Below are 17,123 nucleotides of genomic sequence, written 5' to 3'. Positions count from 1 at the left end.
ATTTCCAGCCTCAAATTACTTGCCTTTCCCCTTCCCTGCTTGCAAAATCCACTTATTCTGCAAAACCCAACTCAAATGCTCTCTCCTCCCCTCCTGAAACCTGTGTTCTCTCTTCCATTGAATTAATTGCCTCTTTTACACTCAACATATTTATAGCTCTTATTTCATCTGATTTTGCATAAAAGTGGGGTATAATTCTCCACAATTAGATCGTAGTCTCCTTAAATGAAAGCACCTTCTTTTATTCCTCTTTGCACCCTCATATCTAGCAGGCTACTTTTTGTACACCATAGGCACTGAGCTAAATGTTAATCGCAGCTCATGACAAATTCCATGAGTTACAGACAGATGCTGTAGGCATTCGGAAGAGGGAGATAGTACAGTTCCCCAGGGGTTTTGTCTCTGCTTGCTGCTCAGGCTACACGCTCCCTGCCCAATCTCATCCACACCTATGGCTTCACATACAACTTTTATTCAGATACCTGTCAAATCAGTATTTCTCAAGTCCAGAGTTCCAACTATCTCCTGAACATCTCTCACATGCTATTGGAATTTCAAACTGAACAAGTGCAAACCTGAATACATTATCTCCTCCCAAAAAACCTGCCCCTTGTCCTGTATTCCTGGTATTACTGTGTCGCGCTACTATTGCCTGGGATTGTTCGAGTCAGAAAACTGGGAGTTGTCTACCAATGCCCCTCTCTCCCTTCACCCCAGCATCGTAGTTCATCCAGTCCTATCAGTTCAAGCTCGCGACTGCCCTCTCCTCTCCATCCATACTGCCCTCATTCAGGCCTTCAGCATTCTTGCTGGCCTTCTGGAGCTTTCTTTCTGATCTACCTCCACAATCCATTTTCTACACTGGTGCCAGAGGGAGCTTTCAAAACGTAAATCTGATCCTGAGGTTCAGCAGCCTTTAATAAGCTCCCTTCACCCTGAGAATAAGATGCAAATTCCCTAGCGTGCCACACAAGGCCCTTGGTGTTTTGCACCCCTTAAACCCATTTGGCCTCTTTTATACCCCATATTCTAGCTATGCGAGCTCCTTGGAGTCCCCTGAGTACACATTTTCTCCAGCCTCTCTGCCTTTGCACATTCTCTTCCCCTCTTCCTTTCCTGGCTAAGCCTTTTCTTGGCCTTCAAGAACCAGCTGTGCATCATGGCCTCTGTCAAGTCGTCTTTAACCCCTCGGGCCAGGTTAACCGTGCCCTTGGTCTTACCATAGCACCTTGTGGATACCTAGACCCCCCCGCCCCGACATTTGATTATAACTATCTTCTCTATCCCACCCTTAACTGTACTCTTTGAGAGCAGATACTGTGTCTTTATCTTTACTTTCTAAAGAGTCTCACTTAAGGTCTGGCACATGGTAAGTCCTTCTTAATAAAAATAGAACCCAGAAACTTGGAAGGTCACCAATGAAATGCTCCTGGTGAGGAGGGGAAGCTGTATCAGCTCGATTGTCTGCCAAAATTGACCTCCTGAGGAATTTCCCTCCATTCATTTCCACTGTCACCGCTCCCTGTCTAGAAGACTGATGCATGCAGCTGTCACAGTTGTCAACAGCTACTTCTTCCTTAACATCTCAGTGTTTCTGATCCAGGCTAAAAACTTCAAGTAAAGCACACCAAAGGGTGTTTTGCAGATCATTAATCCCATGAAATGCTCTGTGGGGGAAAAAATGGTCGGTGTCACAGTAATCTTGAGAAACACTACATATAATTTCTCTTTCTTAGAGAATCTCAACAAACAGCATATTAAAGGCTCTGAGAAGTCCTGATGTTAACTCATTTTGATTTTGTTTAGTTCATGGTAAACTAAACATTTAGCCATGGAGCTCTTTTTTTCAGGGCATATATATGATCCATGAGTGCTCTTGAAAAAGCTGGGCTAAGGAATAATTGAAGGAAGACAAGTGCAGAGGACCACAAATTCAGGTACTCTGGTCTACAGAACAGGACTTCCTCCTGCAGGGCCAGTTAGTTTCCAGGCTGAAGTCGACATTTTGCCAAGGTGACATTACCTTGGGGATTTTATATCCCAAGGAGGGTCCCACTTTCTCCCCGCCCGGGAGTAGGATGAATTTGTATAATTAATTTGTACAACTTGTATGATTTAAGGAGCAGGACTTCCAGAATGGCCAAGGAAGGAACTCAGCAAATCCTCTCTCTAAAAAGCAATGAAAAAACTGAACAAAGTTACCAAAAAAATGTAAAGACTCTGGAAATTGACCAAGGCATACCAAAGTGAGAAGCATTTATTCAAGGAAATGTACTGAACTTCAATAAAAACAGTGGGAGTCTGTGCTATTTGAGCCTGGGGTTGCTTCCATCCTAACTTCTTCCCCCAGCTCTGTGGTGCAGAAGTCCTCCCAGGACCACCAGAGGCGCTTGTCTTTATTTGGAGCGGAGTGTGGAGAATCCCATATGTCATTGTGGCCAACACTGCAGCTAGCCTGAGGTCTCAATAGTGATTGGGTTTAGCAATAGTCTGGCAGGCAGACCCGCCAGGAATTTTTTTTTTTTTTTTTTAAGGAAGATTAGCCCTGAGCTAACATCTGCCACCAATCCTCTTTTTGCTGAGGAAGACTGGCCCTGAGCTAACATCCGTGTCCATCTTCCTCTACTTTATATGTGGGACGCCTACCACAGCATGGCTTGCCAAGTGGTGCCATGTCCACACCCGGGATCCTAACCAGTGAATCCTGGGTTGCTGAAGTGGAACGTGCGCACTTAACCGCTGCACCACCCGGCTGGCCCCGCCAGCCAGGAATTTAACAGGAGATCTTGGGAATGAGACAGCCTAGAATCCCTGGTGGTCCAGAAAACTGTGCTCATCGACAAGGCTGTGTGCTCCTAAGGGGAGACCTAAGTAAGAGGGCCCTAGCAAGCTACTTGTCCCTGGCTGGATGTGAGGCCTTGCAAACACAGAAAATAAAAGCTGGAATAGACTTGGAAACTTCTCAAACCTTGAATGCATTCCCCAGGCCACACACAGATTCATCAGCAAAAGGTGGAAGCCTTACTGGCTCAAGGTGTTTTAAGTGTAACTTCTGGCCAATCACTGGCTGACCACTAAGCTATGCTGACTCGGGTGATCCCTAGGGATCAAAGCTTAAAAATAAAAAGAACTTTCAAAAACCCAAACTGAGCAGAGCCATCAGTGGCTGTACACTGGGGTGGGGAGGGGCGACAAGGTGGGGAAGAGACTCCACAGGATTCGTCCAGGCAAATCACTAAACACATACAAACCAAAGAACAGCAAAAATGACCACAGATTCAGAGTTGCTACAATACATGATCTAGAATGTCAAGTTTCCAACAAAAAAAATTATGAGACATGGAAAGAAACAGGAAAGTATGACCTATACCCAGGAAAGTAAGGACTCAATAGAAAACTCTTGATCAGAGTGTTACGGAGATGAGTATAATTACAGTTTTGTATCCTGTATTTCACATAAAATTTTAGTAGAAACAATTTCACTAGTCATTAAAATTTCTTTGAAAATACTATTTTTAGGATTGCTTGGTGTTCCATAATATGGCTATACCATAATTTTTCTAACTATGCCCCTATTATGAGACATAGCTACATTTTTAAAGTTCTTTGATTTATATATATATAGTATCCACACTTCTATTTCCTTAATGTAGTTTTCTAAAGATGGAATAAAAAAATGAACTATTTAAAGTCCCTGACAGGGGCCAGCCCCGTGGCTGAGTGGTTAAGTTTGTGCGCTTTGCTTTGGCAGCCCAGGGTTTCGCTGATTCAGATCCTGGGCGCAGACCTAGTACTGCTGGCTCACTCAAGCCACGCTGAGGTGGCGTCCCACATATTAGAGCTAGAAGGACCTACGACTAGAATATACAACTATGCACTGAGGGGCTTTGGGGAGAAGAAGAAAAAAATAATAATAAAATAAAGTCCCTGACAAATATTGCTAGATTAAGCTCCAGGAAAGTTGTACAATATTATACCCACATCAGCAGTGAATATGAGTTTATTACCACACGTTATACTTAAAAAAGAAATAAAGAGGGGCCGGCCCTGTGGCACAGCGGTTAAGTTCGCACGTTCCGCTTCTCGGTGGCCCAGGGTTTGCCGGTTTGGATCCCAGGTGCAGACATGGCACCACTTGGCAAAAGCCATGCTGTGGTAGGTGTCCCACATATAAAGTAGGCGAAGATGGGCATGGATGTTAGCTCAGGGCCAGTCTTCCTCAGCAAAAAGAGGAGGATTGGCAGCTCAGGGCTAATCTTCCTTAAAAAAATTAGCTCAGGGCTAATCTTCCTTAAAAAAAAAAAGGAAATCATTAGCAATCTAATAAGTAAAAATTGTACTTTAATTTCTATTTCTTTGATTATAGTGAGCGTTGAGTAATTTTTCACATCTATTTACCATGTATGTTCTGTGAATTCCTGTTCATGTCATTTATGCATATTTCAATGGTATTTTGGTGTTTCATAATGGATTTGGAAGGATTCCTCATCAACTATGCGTTGTCACACTTGAGTATACTATTCCAAACAATGACTAAGTATCTTTAATTACTGGGGCCATTTAAAAAAATCATATAATCAATTATTTCCTTAAATGTGGAAAGCAAATAAAACAGAATTTAGAGAAAACAAAAGGGATGGGAGTTATACTGACTGAGCGAAATGATTAAGAATCAAACATATTTGAGAGATAGGAGAACTGATAAAGATATTGAGAAAAGTATGGTATACATTACAGATTCAAAAGAAAGCACATTCAAAAGTTAGCAAACAGCATTCCCCTTAGATCTGGAGTATGAGAAATTTCTTTGTAGGGCTCCATCTTCTGTAATGGAAATACACATTCAAACTTTTATTGAATTTCTGCTATGTGTGCCAGTGGGAGTGAAGTTAGGTGGGAGTGAAAAAGAAAAACAAGATCCACTCTGCTCTCAATCTAATGAGGAAACATAAACAATTAAAAATCACTTAAGGCAAGAAAAGGTGCTAAATAGAGGAAAAAGCAGGATGCTGTGGGGGCTCAGAAAGTTACAATTACTGTTGATGAGAATCAGGAAAAGGTTCATGGAGGAATTGGCATTTCTACTTGGTCATCAAGATTAAGTAGGCTTTCTCTCAGTGGAGAATATAGAAAAAGGTTTTCAATAAAGGATGTGCAAAAAAGCACAGGAGGTCACACAAGACAGGAGGTTGTGACCCAGGCATACACCCAGACCCAATCTATCGGCCTTCCGTTCAAGCGGACTGTTGTACTGATAGATGTAAGCAACATAAGACAGCACCTGTAAAAATTGGTTATGAATGAAAAAATGGCTGAAGACCCATTTTAACTCATTAAAAAAAAATTTTCAACTAAGAATTTAAAAAAACACTGACCATGGAAAATTTAGACTCTGTAAAAATAATCAACACAATAAAACCGACAATGGCAAAAACTTTATACAGTTACATTTGTAGTCTTAGGTTGGGCTCCCTAGAAGCTGACTCCCGAGGAGAATGAGAGTACAAGTAATTTATTCGAGTATGCATCAGTAGGGGGAGGGGAAGGAAGACAGGGATGGGGATGAGCCCGTAAAGGGTCCATCATCAAGCAGTTTTCCACTGAGGGCAACTGGGTTCAATGCCCTACCCACTCCCCAGAGAACTGGGAAAGAACATGTAGAACATACCTCAGTCATCCCCCAGAGGGTGAGGAAGCCGCGGTGTTCCTCCTCCAACTGCTGTCTCTCACGAGCTCAGGCTTCTTCCCAGGCACAGTGACTCCCCAGCACTTCTGGCCAGGGCGTCAGCTGATGGAGAGCTCTCAAGCAGGGAGTTGCAGGGGTCACCATTCTTGTGTACTGAAGGGTGAGTGCCAAGGGGGTTTGGGTGGGCCACCACTACTGTCTGCTCCATTTGTTACTGACTCAAAACTACCAGAAGAATCACATCTTCCTGATAAAATTTAGGACCACAAAATTTGCAACGCGGGAAACTGGCAGACATAATTGTCATAAAAGTAAACTCACTTGTAAGAGGTTAAAACTAAAAAAATTTTATTCGGACAAATTTTAAAACAAATCTTCACGGTGACATTTTGTGAATAAGAATTTTCCAGATTAGGGCCGGCCCAGTGGTGTAGCAGCTAAGTTCGCACGCTCTGCTTCGGCGGCCCGGGGTTCGCAAGATCGGATCCCAGACGCAGACCTAGCACCGCTCATCAAGTCATGGTGTAGCCGGCGTCCCACATATAAAGCAGTGGAAGATGGTCACAGATGTGAGCTCAGGGCCAGGCTTCCTCAGCAAAAAGAGGAGGATTGGTGGCAGAAGTTAGCTCAGGGCTAATCTTCCTCAAAAAAATTTTAAAAATTTTCCAGATTAAAATAATTTCAGTAAAATGAAAGCAAATAAAAAAATACTGGAAACATTTTACCTGCATTATATAGAAAATTGATATCAAGGAATTAAATTGATTTGAGTTTGCTGAGGAAAATATGTTCTTCATAAAATTTCATCAATGTTGGCATGATTCTGATTAGAATGTTTGTACTCACAAACATGGAGTCACAGTGTCCTCAGGCTCAAAACAAAAGGAGGGATCGAAACATCCTGTTCTTGAATTGCTAGAGGCCAAAAAATGAAGAGGATTTGTGCCAGGGGAAATTGCATGGGTAAATGCAGAGTGGAAAAGCATATGGAATGCTTTGGGAATGATGAATTCCTCACTGACAGAGCTATGGGAGCAGATGTTAAGCAAAAAAAAAAAAAAAAAAAAATCATATTCATGAATATTCTGTGGATCTGCAGATTTCTTTGTTGAAAGAGGATAAGAGAAAAATTGGATCTTACAGCTCTCCAGTGAAACTCCTCACAACTTTTCACTAAAATATCCCATGACCTTACAGGAAAAGAATAAAAACCCATTAAAATGAGAGACTGACAGATAACATAAAAGTGTGAGCAGTCTTGAAAATAATTTTAAGGCAAATGGAGTTAGACTGAGAAAAATAGATCCATACCTCACTTTATGGAACACTCAGTCTTCCCTTCATGAAAAGGAGCAAGTGGAGAAAGATTTGCTTTTAAAGGTACATTGTTCTTGCTCTGCCAACTGAGACTGGGGCCTTTCCTAGCCAGAGGACCGGGCATTCACCTCTCTGGATTCCAAGGAGCTATACTGTGAGGCAGGCAGTTTTCTTCCTGAGTTTTGCCCCTTGCCTTGAACCCCTTCGTCCCCACACCCCAACTCCTCAGTCTACCCACTGTCTGTTTACATTTTTACATTGAGACAGAACCACCCCAGTAACCAACTACCCCAGTAATCAAAAGGCAGACTGGCGTGGTATAAAGCACGTCCTCCCCCATTACTCACTCACTGTAAGTGACCACAGACACAGGAAGAACTGTTTCACTTACTGCCATTGGCTCCCAGTGCCACAGAAGGAGATGACGAGAGGAGGGCGATTAACCACCAAAGCACAAAGAGGTGCAATAATGGAAAGCCTGTGAGAAGCTGAAACATGGACTGGAAGCCGTGCCCATCAGCTCTCCCACTTTCCAGCTGCAGACTTATCAAGGGGGTTGAAACCACTACCCAAACGAAGTTGGGACTAAAGACAACCCACAGTTCTGTTGACACACTAAATATGAAAAGGTCTTCCCTTATCTGTGTCTGATTTTTTTTTTTTTTTTTTTTTGAGGAAGATCAGCCCTGAGCTAACTACTGCCAATCCTCCTCTTTTTGCTGAGGAAGCCTGGCCCTGAGCTAACATCCGTGCCCATCTTCCTCTACTTTCTATGTGGGACGCCTACCACAGCATGGCTTGCCAAGCGGTGCCATGTCCGCACCCAGGATCCGGGCTGGTGAACCCTGGGCCGCCGAAGTGGAACGTGAGAACTTAACCACTGCGCTGCCGGGCCGGCCCCATATGTTGTCGTTCTTAGTGCTGTCAATTTGGACTCCTAGCCACCCTGTGTAGCAGAGTGAACCCTGCCTGGTCTTTCTGCACCATCCTCTCACCTTCCGGCGTTCCTTCAGACAATGCTCCTGTGAAAGATGACTTGAGCGGAGCCATAGTAAAATAGAGCTGGAGCAGCCATTTCAGAGGAATTGCCTTGCACATCTTGTTTTCTTTATCTTCCCAACTGGACCAAACTGCCAACATTCCAAGAAGTCAGTAAGGACAAGAATATCCTGTTTGTAAGGACTGATAAAACTGGACATTGGGGGCCCACCTGGTGGCGCAGCGGTTAAGTGCACACGTTCCGCTTCTCGGTGGCCCAGGGTATGCCGGTTCGGATCCCAGGTGTGGACATGGTACCGCTTGGCACGTCATGCTGTGGCAGGCCTCCCACATAGAAAGTAGAGGAAGATGGGCACGGATGTTAGCTCAGGGCCAGTCTTCCTCAGTAAAAAGAGGAGGATTGGCAGTAGTTAGCTCAGGGCTAATCTTCCTCAAAAAAAAAAAACCAAACAACTGGACTTTGCTGATGACCAAATTGCTAACCAATCAATGAAGTACAAATCTAGCCTTACCTTATCTAGCACCAATGAACTCTTCTTTAATATAACTCACTTCATCCTCACTTTTTCCCATAAAAACCCTAAGCCCCTCTCCTATAATTGGAACACGTTTTGGGTTTCTACCTGAATCTGTGTCTCCCAAATTGCAATTCTAATCGCCCAAATAAATATCTGCTATTTTAACCGTAGTGATTTTCCTTGGTTGGCTATTCATAGGGTTTTCATGGTCAATTTTTTCAGAAGTGGGTGGCCAAGTCCTTCTTCATAATCTCTCAGCCTGGAAGCTCCATTGAAACTTGTCCACCATGGGTGGCCCTGCTGGTATTTGAAATACTGGTTGCATAGCTTTCAGCATCACAGCAACACACAGCCACAACAATATGATAGCCGACAGATGGGTGGTGTGGTTCCCTGACCAGGAAATGAACTCTGGGCTACGGTGGTGGGAGCGCCCAATCTTAACCACTAGACCACCAGAGCTGACTATTTGCATATGAATTAAGAGAAAAAACAAATTGGGGTCTACAAAGACTATGGGATAAAAGAAATAGTTGAAAGACTCAGAGCAGGGAAATGCTTCTGGAAAATTATTTGCTTTCAGAGCCAGAAGAAAAAGTCAAACTATTTGGCATCTTCAAAAGATTGCAAATAATCATAACCTCTGTGCATGAGAAGCAAAAGGTCATAGATAGATGAAGAGCAAAAGTTGAGAAGATAGTTGACTCAGAGAAAGGCTGTAAGAAAATTCCAAAGGCAGCAGAATTAGAATCATATGCAATCAGTAAAGAATAGGATGGTGTAGAAAATTTATGCACTGCTGTGAAAGACATCCTTGAGATGCTTTCCCAGAATGCAGATGAAAGTGACAAGGAGATTCACTTCTTCACCACATGCTTCATGAACACCTATGCACCAGTCACTGTGGTAGGTGCTGGATCTAAAGGCCTTCGAATTCTCTATCCTCAGAGTGTAAGAGGCAGCCATTGTACCCTTAAACGCAAATTAACTTATAATCACAAATTGTGATGGTTGCCGTAACTGAAAACTGGCACTATAAAGATGGCCCAGGAGAAGCCAGTTCTGATTGGCTGGTTAGGGGAGAGTCTCTCTAAAGAAGGAATATATAGCTGGAGATACAAATGATGAGTAAGAGAAAACCGAAAAATAGAGAGCGGGCAGGGGTGTGTAGCCCTGCAGCATAAGAGCACGTGGGGCAGCAGAGAGACTGAAAGAGGACGGAGGTGAGGAAGGTGGGGAATGCGGCGCCAGATGTGATGGAAGAGGTATTAGAGCGAGACACACAAGGCCACCTAAGACTGGGGGAGGAGTCTGGATTTTATTCTAAGGGACATGGGAATTCACTGAAGGGTTCTAAGTAGGTGGCTGATGTGATTTATGTTTTAAAGAGTTGTCTGGTCCCTGAAGCGGGTAAGAACAGAACTGGGAAGCTCACTGAGGGGGCCAGGGCAGTGTGAAGGGTGATGATGATTTGGACAATGGTGGTGGCTGACACTGCAGACAGAGAAGTGAATGGAGTTAGGACATGCTCTAGAGGTAACAACTGGCAGAACTTGGTGGTGGATTGGGTATAGGAGGAAGTGGAGAGGGGACAGCCCCAAACAATTCCTGGGTCCATCCTGAGTGCAGGGCATATGCTGACGCGTTAATTACAGTGGGAAAGATGGGTAGCGGAGAGCTTCGGGGAGGGAACAGTGGGGGTGCAGGTTCAGCGCATTAGCTCTCAGATGCTCGTGAGCTGTTCAAGGGTGATGAGGGCAAAACAGTCACTGGATATGTGAATCTGGAGGGAGCTCAGAAGAGAGGTCCGAGGCCGGAGCTGGAGCCATGCAGCGGGCAGTCATCCGCTATCACAGATAGCACTTTTGTTTTATGAACCTTTTCCTGATAGAAATGTTCAAAGATAAATAAAAGTAGACAAAATAGTATACTGAACTTCTATGTACCCATCATAGTACAAATAGTATTTTGCCATGAGAATAGTAAGTCTCCGAAGGAGAAAGAGAAAGATCCCAACTCCCACTGAGTTTCCTCATCCACAAAATGGGAATATTCGAACCCACCTCACGGAGTTACGGTGAGAATAATATGAGATCAACCATATCAATGGTGTGCAATAACCAATGTTAGCCATTAATATTTCGTTATTGTTGGGTGGGTAATATTGATCCAATATTGGAGAAAGAAAATATACCAAGGTTAGTGAGTAGAAACAAACTGAGTTAAGTTTCCAAACTCGGGAGAAAGCATTCAAACCATTGAGCTCTTATGAGGAGAAGAACAAAACAGAAGCTGCTGACACAACTGTGGCAACTTTTCTAATTCTCGCAAAGGCGAGGCAAGGGGACGACACAGCAAGAGAGATTAAGTACACTTAAGGTTTCACTAAAGTGTGAATGTGGATGTAAGACTCCTGGGTGCCCTGGCAATGGAGCCCCCACCTTATGGTCATACCATTATACTAAGGGGAAAATGCACACGAAAATGAAGTGGGTAGTAAAGAGAGTCAGAGCGTTACATGATCTGGTCTGGTGAGGATCTGGGGAGCTTTTGCTGTAAAGAATGACTTCGCGGGCACATTTTTAAAATGGATTATGAATAAAAAGGTTAAACTGAGCCTGCGCTCTGGAACGGAGCTTCTCAAATGTTAATGTGCACACAACCCCCACCCGCCCCCCCACCCTGGGATGTTGTGAAAAAGTTCCTTCGGGTGCGGTGGGTCCAGGATGGGGCCTGAGACTCTGCATTTCCAACAGGCTCCCAGGCGAGGCCGACGCCCTGTTCTGAGCAGCAGGGGTTCCTGGGATCCTGCAGAGCTGTTGCTCTCCCCGCGGGCTTTGCGACAAGTCTGTGACCGAGAAGTCGCAGTAGAGCGCGTACCTGCCAGCGCTGCTGCCAGAAACACAATGGGACGGGGAAAGGGCAGAAACCCATTGCCTCAGAAACCTTCCCACATAAAGGGGCTGGGCTTGTGGCAGCCAGTGGCTTAGAGTCCTGCTCTGGGCCTTATGTGGCCCAGGAGTGTTGGGAGAAGAACCGGACTCAACCGCTCTTGGGATTAATGCCACCACCCACGTCCATGCCCCAAGGAACTCAACATTCAGAAGTGGAGGAGAGAGAAAATGACCAGAGAGATGACAGATAGGGAGAACGGAGAATGACTCCAGCACACAGGTACTTGCTGTTCCTAGCCAAGAGATGCAATAATGAAAGATATTTCAGAAAAAGATTTTCCTAAGCTTCAGAAGATCTCTATCTGCAGACGGAAAGAACTTACCCCATTTCAGGGAAAATTCACGACCTACACACAGACACATTTGGCAACCATTTTTAACGACAAGGGGAAAAAAACCCTGCAATCAGTAAGACAGGAGAAAAGAAAGCATCCCGTGTTGAGGGCTGACCTGGTGTTCGGCACGCTACTTGGTGTTTGACGTGAATTCTCTCCTTTAGACCTCACGGCATTCCAATCAAGTGGGGGTGCTGGCCTTTCCGTTGACCGGATTCGGGAACTCAAGCGATTCTGTCGGGATGCCTTTGCTCTCCAGCTGCCTCAGCTCTTTCATTCCCCGTGGTAGCAGACCGGCTTCCTCCAGACGCAGCACAGGCAGCTCAGGGCTCACGTTATCCTAGCTCAGTAACCCCGGAAGAAAGAGAGAGTCTCTCTTCTGGTTTCGCCACAGAAGGGCTCCAGTTGTTTTTGTGCCTGTGCTCGCCCTGGGATCCATCACAGTGGCCAAGAGGATGGAGTAAGATAATTGGCCAGGGGCCGCCGGTACTCTGATTAGAAGTCCCGCCAGAATTAAAAGGTTGGCGTGAGAAAAAGTAAACATACAAAAGGGAGCAAGGATGGTTTGGCCAACAAATGCAAAGGGTCCAGGACAGGGAGGTCTATGAGTTGCCCCACCTTACAGATGATGAGACAGCATGGATTAGAGAGGTCAAGGTCACACATCTAGTCGAGGTTGAAGAGCCAGGATATAAACCAAGGCAGTCAGAGCAGAGCTCTTCACCACTATGCTGTAAGGCCACAAAGTGACTTTGGTTTCAGACTTCTCTGCAGCATCCGCTTTCAGAAGAAAATGGAGCAACAGCTAGACTTTTTAGAGAAAAAGATTGTAACCAAAAATTCGTACACTCTGCCAAATTGTCTTTCATGATAATAGCGAACAAATATTAAACACAAAACTGTGTGACATTTCTAAGTGCTTTATACATATTGACTCATGCACTCCATGAACAACCCTGTAAGACAGGAATTCTTCTTATCTTCATTTTACAGATGAGAAAACTGAGGCCCAGAGAAGTTAGGTAACTTACAGAAGAGCCAGGATGGTGCCTAGACAATCCCATCTTCTGAGTCCATGCTGTGAACTGCTCTTCCAGAATGCCAGAGTTCAAAAGCATATCATCAATGCCTACTTCTTGAAAAAAATCTAACAAAAATATATGCCATAACAAGAGATCAAAAACAAAACCAGAGTTCAAAAATGAGAAAATTATATGAAAACGACAAAGTTAGTTTTTAGAAGTCTAAATGATTACTCTGTATCTAAATCTAAGATTTTATTTAAAAAGAGAAGGGAGAGGAAAGTAAAAATGAACTCAATTTTGCTCAATCAGGAGGAACTAAAAGATTACCATTTCATTAAAAAATTTCTGATAATTTAAGAAATGTAGGCCACAGAATGTTTTTTTATTGTTGTTCTGCTTGAATATTTTATTTAGCAATCTTCCAAATACAGCTCGTGCCATAAACTCCTCTCAAGGAAAACAATAAGGTTTTTTTTTTATAATACAAACTCACAGATTCAAACTTATTTGATGTGTTTTAATCCACTATAATTATCTTTACTGATGTTTAAATTATCCCAACTCTAGCTAGTGGGAACTTTAAGTTGGCTCCTGAGTCCTTTCGGTATGACCTTGTAGTCTCTGATAGCTTTATTGCTATCAAAACACCTTGGATGTGTCCTTCCCCAGATCCAAAGAGTGCTTCAAGGTCATACATACTAGTTCTAAAAGAAACATTAAAAGATAGCATAGAAAAAGATGAAACATAATAAACTAAATGTATTGGTTATAATGATAAATATAAACGGAATCTGCTCCCATATTTAAGATTTTATTTTTCCTTTTTCTCCCAAAGTCCCCTGGTAGATAGTTGTGTATTTTTTAGTTGTTGGTCCTTCTAGTTGTGGCTGCTCCCATATTTAAAAACAAAATTTCCCAGACTGTATTTTTAAAAATCAATTCTATGTTATTTAAAAGAATTACACAATGGCACAAAAAGATCAATGTAAGAAAATGGGAAAAATACGCAAAACAGACACAAATTAAGGGAAACCAAAGATCAAAATAGTTAAATTAGTAGAATTTGAGAGGAAAAAAATGAATGAAATGGCATTGAAATGTATAAAACCAGGGGCCGGCCCGGTGGCGCAGCGGTTAAGTTCGCACGTTCCGCTTCTCGGCGGCCCGGGGTTTGCTGGTTCGGATCTCGGGTGCGGACATGGCACTGCTTGGCAGCCATGCTGTGGTAGGCGTCCCACGTATAAACTAGAGGAAGATGGGCACGGATGTTAGCTCAGAGCCAGGCTTCCTCAGCAAAAAGAGGAGGACTGGCAGTAGTTAGCTGAGGGCTAATCTTCCTCCAAAAAAAAAACCCAAAAAACAAAACAAAACAAAATGTATAAAACCAAAATATGAAGGATAGAGACTCACTTAATAATACAATTAATAAGTCTTATTCAATAGCTTTCTGGAAAGAAGCATGTATACTAGACACACCTTTTTTCCTAGTGCCCACAGAACACTTAGAAAAATTGAAAATATAGATGCACCGACAGTGACACTTAAACCGGGTTCAATTGCTGAAGAACACAGGACCCAAAATGACAAAGCTTACAAATCTACAGTTTATTACAGAGAAAGGACACACTAGAGCAAGAGCATGGAAGAATATACATCACAGCATATGACTCACAGCAGGGGTCTGGAGAGGCCAGGTGCAGGCTCCTATTGTCCTCTTTCTGTAAGGGCCAGGCCAGATGTCTTATGGATCCGGAACCACTGATGTGTGCACAGAACACTTCAGAACCAGTGAGACCAAAACGAAGTCTTTGCTGAGGTTGTTTATATTTTGCTAGTCACCTAGGCATAGCCCTGCTGCAGAACCAGCAGAACCCTGGGGCGGGGGCGGGGGAGTATCACACCAAGACCAGGTGCAACTCTTCAATCTCATTGTTATTAATAAACAATGCTGACAAGCTAGGTCAAACTGCCCTGAAACTCTTTGGACTCATGGTTACATAGACACACTATACATCAACATTTCATGCTTTGACCCTTTGACCAGAAGTCGGTGTCAAGCAAGAGCTTTAATTTAACCAAACAGCTCAGGTTAATTGCAGACCTGCTGTGACTAACCTTTACAGCACAGCTGCAAAACATGAAGTACATCTCAGTGATTTCCAAAACGCTGAAACCATACAAACCCTATTTCTGGATCACAATTCAAAAAATGAATAATTATGATGAATACAAAGTAATCAGAAATGCAAATTAAAACAAGGTACTTTTTTTAGAATATAAGGCTGATGAAAATTAATTAGAATGTTAATATCAGTAAGGATCTAGGGAAGCTAGGCCTCTTCATTCACTGCTCCTGGAGACATAAATTTGTAGAACCTTTCTCAGGTACATCTGGGTAATCTGTATTAAAATATTTAAAAAGGCACATTCTCTCAGTCCAGAAATTACATATTTGGCATTTCATCCTGAGGAAATAATTGAGGATATGAGCAAGCAAGGTTGTTTATTGCAGCGCAGTGGATAATAGCAAAATGTTGGAAACAATCAAAACATCCAGGAATATGGGGACTGTTTCAGTAATGTATATCCATATCCAACAAAAGACCCCAAATTGCTAAAGCAATCCTGAGAAAAAAGAACAAAGCTGGAGGCATCACAATCCCTGATTTGAAAACATACTACAAAGCTACAGTAATCAAAACAGCATGATACTGGTACAAAAACAGGTGCATAGATCAATGGAACAGAATTGAAAGCCCAGAAATAAAACCACACATCTATGGACAGCTTATCTTCGACAAAGGAGCTGAGGGCCTACAATGGAGAAAAGAAAGTCTTTTCAACAAATGGTGCTGGGAAAACTGGAAAGCCACATGTAAAAGAATGAAAATTGACCATTCTTTTTCACCATTCACCAAAATAAACTCAAAATGGTCAAAGACCTAAAGGTGAGACCTGAAACCATACGCTTCTAGAAGAAAATGTAGGCAGTACACTCTTTGACATCAGTATTAAAAGGATCTTTTCGGACACCATGTCTTCTCAGACAAGGGAAACAATAGAAAGAATAAACAAATGGGACTTCATCAGACTAAAGAGCTTCTTCAAGGCAAAGGAAAACAGGATTGAAACAAAAAACAACCCACTAACTGGGAAAAAATATTTGCAAGTCATACATCTGACAAAGGCTTAATATCCATAATATATAAAGAACTCATACAACTCAACAACAAAAAATCAAACAACCCAATCAAAAAACGGGCAGGAGACATGAACAGACATTTTTCCAAAGAAGATATACAGATGGCCAATAGACACATGAAAAGATGTTCATCATCGCTGATCATCAGGGAAATGTAAATCAAAACTACACTAAGATATCACCTTACACCCATTAGAATGACAGAAATAACTAAAACAAATAGTAACAAATGTTGGAGAGGTTGTGGAGAAAAAGGAACCCTCATACAATGCTGGTGGGAATGCAAACTGGTGCAGCCACTATGGAAAACAGTATGGAGATTCCTCAAAAAATTAAAAATAGAACTACCATACGATCCAGCTATCCCACTACTGGGTATCTATCCAAAGAGCTTGAAGTCAGCAATTGCAAAAGTCCCATGCACCCCAATGTTCGTTGCAGCATTATTTACAATAGCCAAGACGTGGAAGCAACCTAAGTGCCCATCAACAGATGACTGGATAAAGAAGATGTGGTATATATACATAATGGAATACTACTCAGCCGTAAAAAAGAACAAAATCATCCTATTTGCAACAACATGGATGGACCTTGAGGGAATTATGTTAAGTGAAATAAGCCAGATAGAGAAGGACAATCTCTGTATAACTCCACTCATATGAGGAATTTAAAAATGCAGACAAAGAGAACAGATTAGTGCCTACCAGGGGAAAGGTGGGGTGGGGGGCGGGCACAAAGGGTGAAAGGGTGCACTTACAACATGACTGACAAACAATAATTTACAACTGAAATTTCACAAGATTGTAACCTATCAACTCAATAAAAATTAAATTAAAAAAATAATAATTTTGTAGAGGTCTCTTTGTGGCAGGCTCTATTAGTTGCATGTCTAAAATTCTTTCCCCTCTTCTTCAATAGTAACAGAACCTGGATACAATTCAGGGCAGCAACATTCACTGCTCCAGGCACAAAATCGTGACAATCCTGTTCCCACTTTCCCAGCTTCCCTTGCACCTAGGAGTGGCCACATGACCCAGTTCCAGTCAATGAAATGTAAGAAGTCTACTGGGGGTTTGAGAAAGTTTTT

At 42.7% G+C, this 17,123-nt stretch overlaps 1 protein-coding gene across 1 annotated transcript in view; it reads right to left on the bottom strand.

The window, feature by feature from the left end:
- Positions 1–17,123, bottom strand: part of CXHXorf58 (chromosome X CXorf58 homolog) — a 63,636-nt gene that overhangs the window by 4,877 nt on the left and 41,636 nt on the right. Inside the window, exons 10-13 of the mRNA XM_070503059.1 lie at positions 11,925–15,648; positions 8,214–8,315; positions 7,999–8,133; positions 5,669–6,876 (exon numbers count right to left, since the gene is read on the bottom strand). Of these exons, the coding sequence (XP_070359160.1) occupies positions 15,623–15,648 (26 nt within the window). The 3' untranslated portion in view covers positions 5,669–6,876; positions 7,999–8,133; positions 8,214–8,315; positions 11,925–15,622. The remainder of the gene's footprint in view (positions 1–5,668; positions 6,877–7,998; positions 8,134–8,213; positions 8,316–11,924; positions 15,649–17,123) is intronic.

Source organism: Equus asinus, chromosome X, assembly GCF_041296235.1.
Source record: "Equus asinus isolate D_3611 breed Donkey chromosome X, EquAss-T2T_v2, whole genome shotgun sequence".
Classification (NCBI taxonomy): Eukaryota; Metazoa; Chordata; class Mammalia; order Perissodactyla; family Equidae; genus Equus; species Equus asinus.
This window is presented reverse-complemented; position numbering and strand designations above follow the sequence as displayed.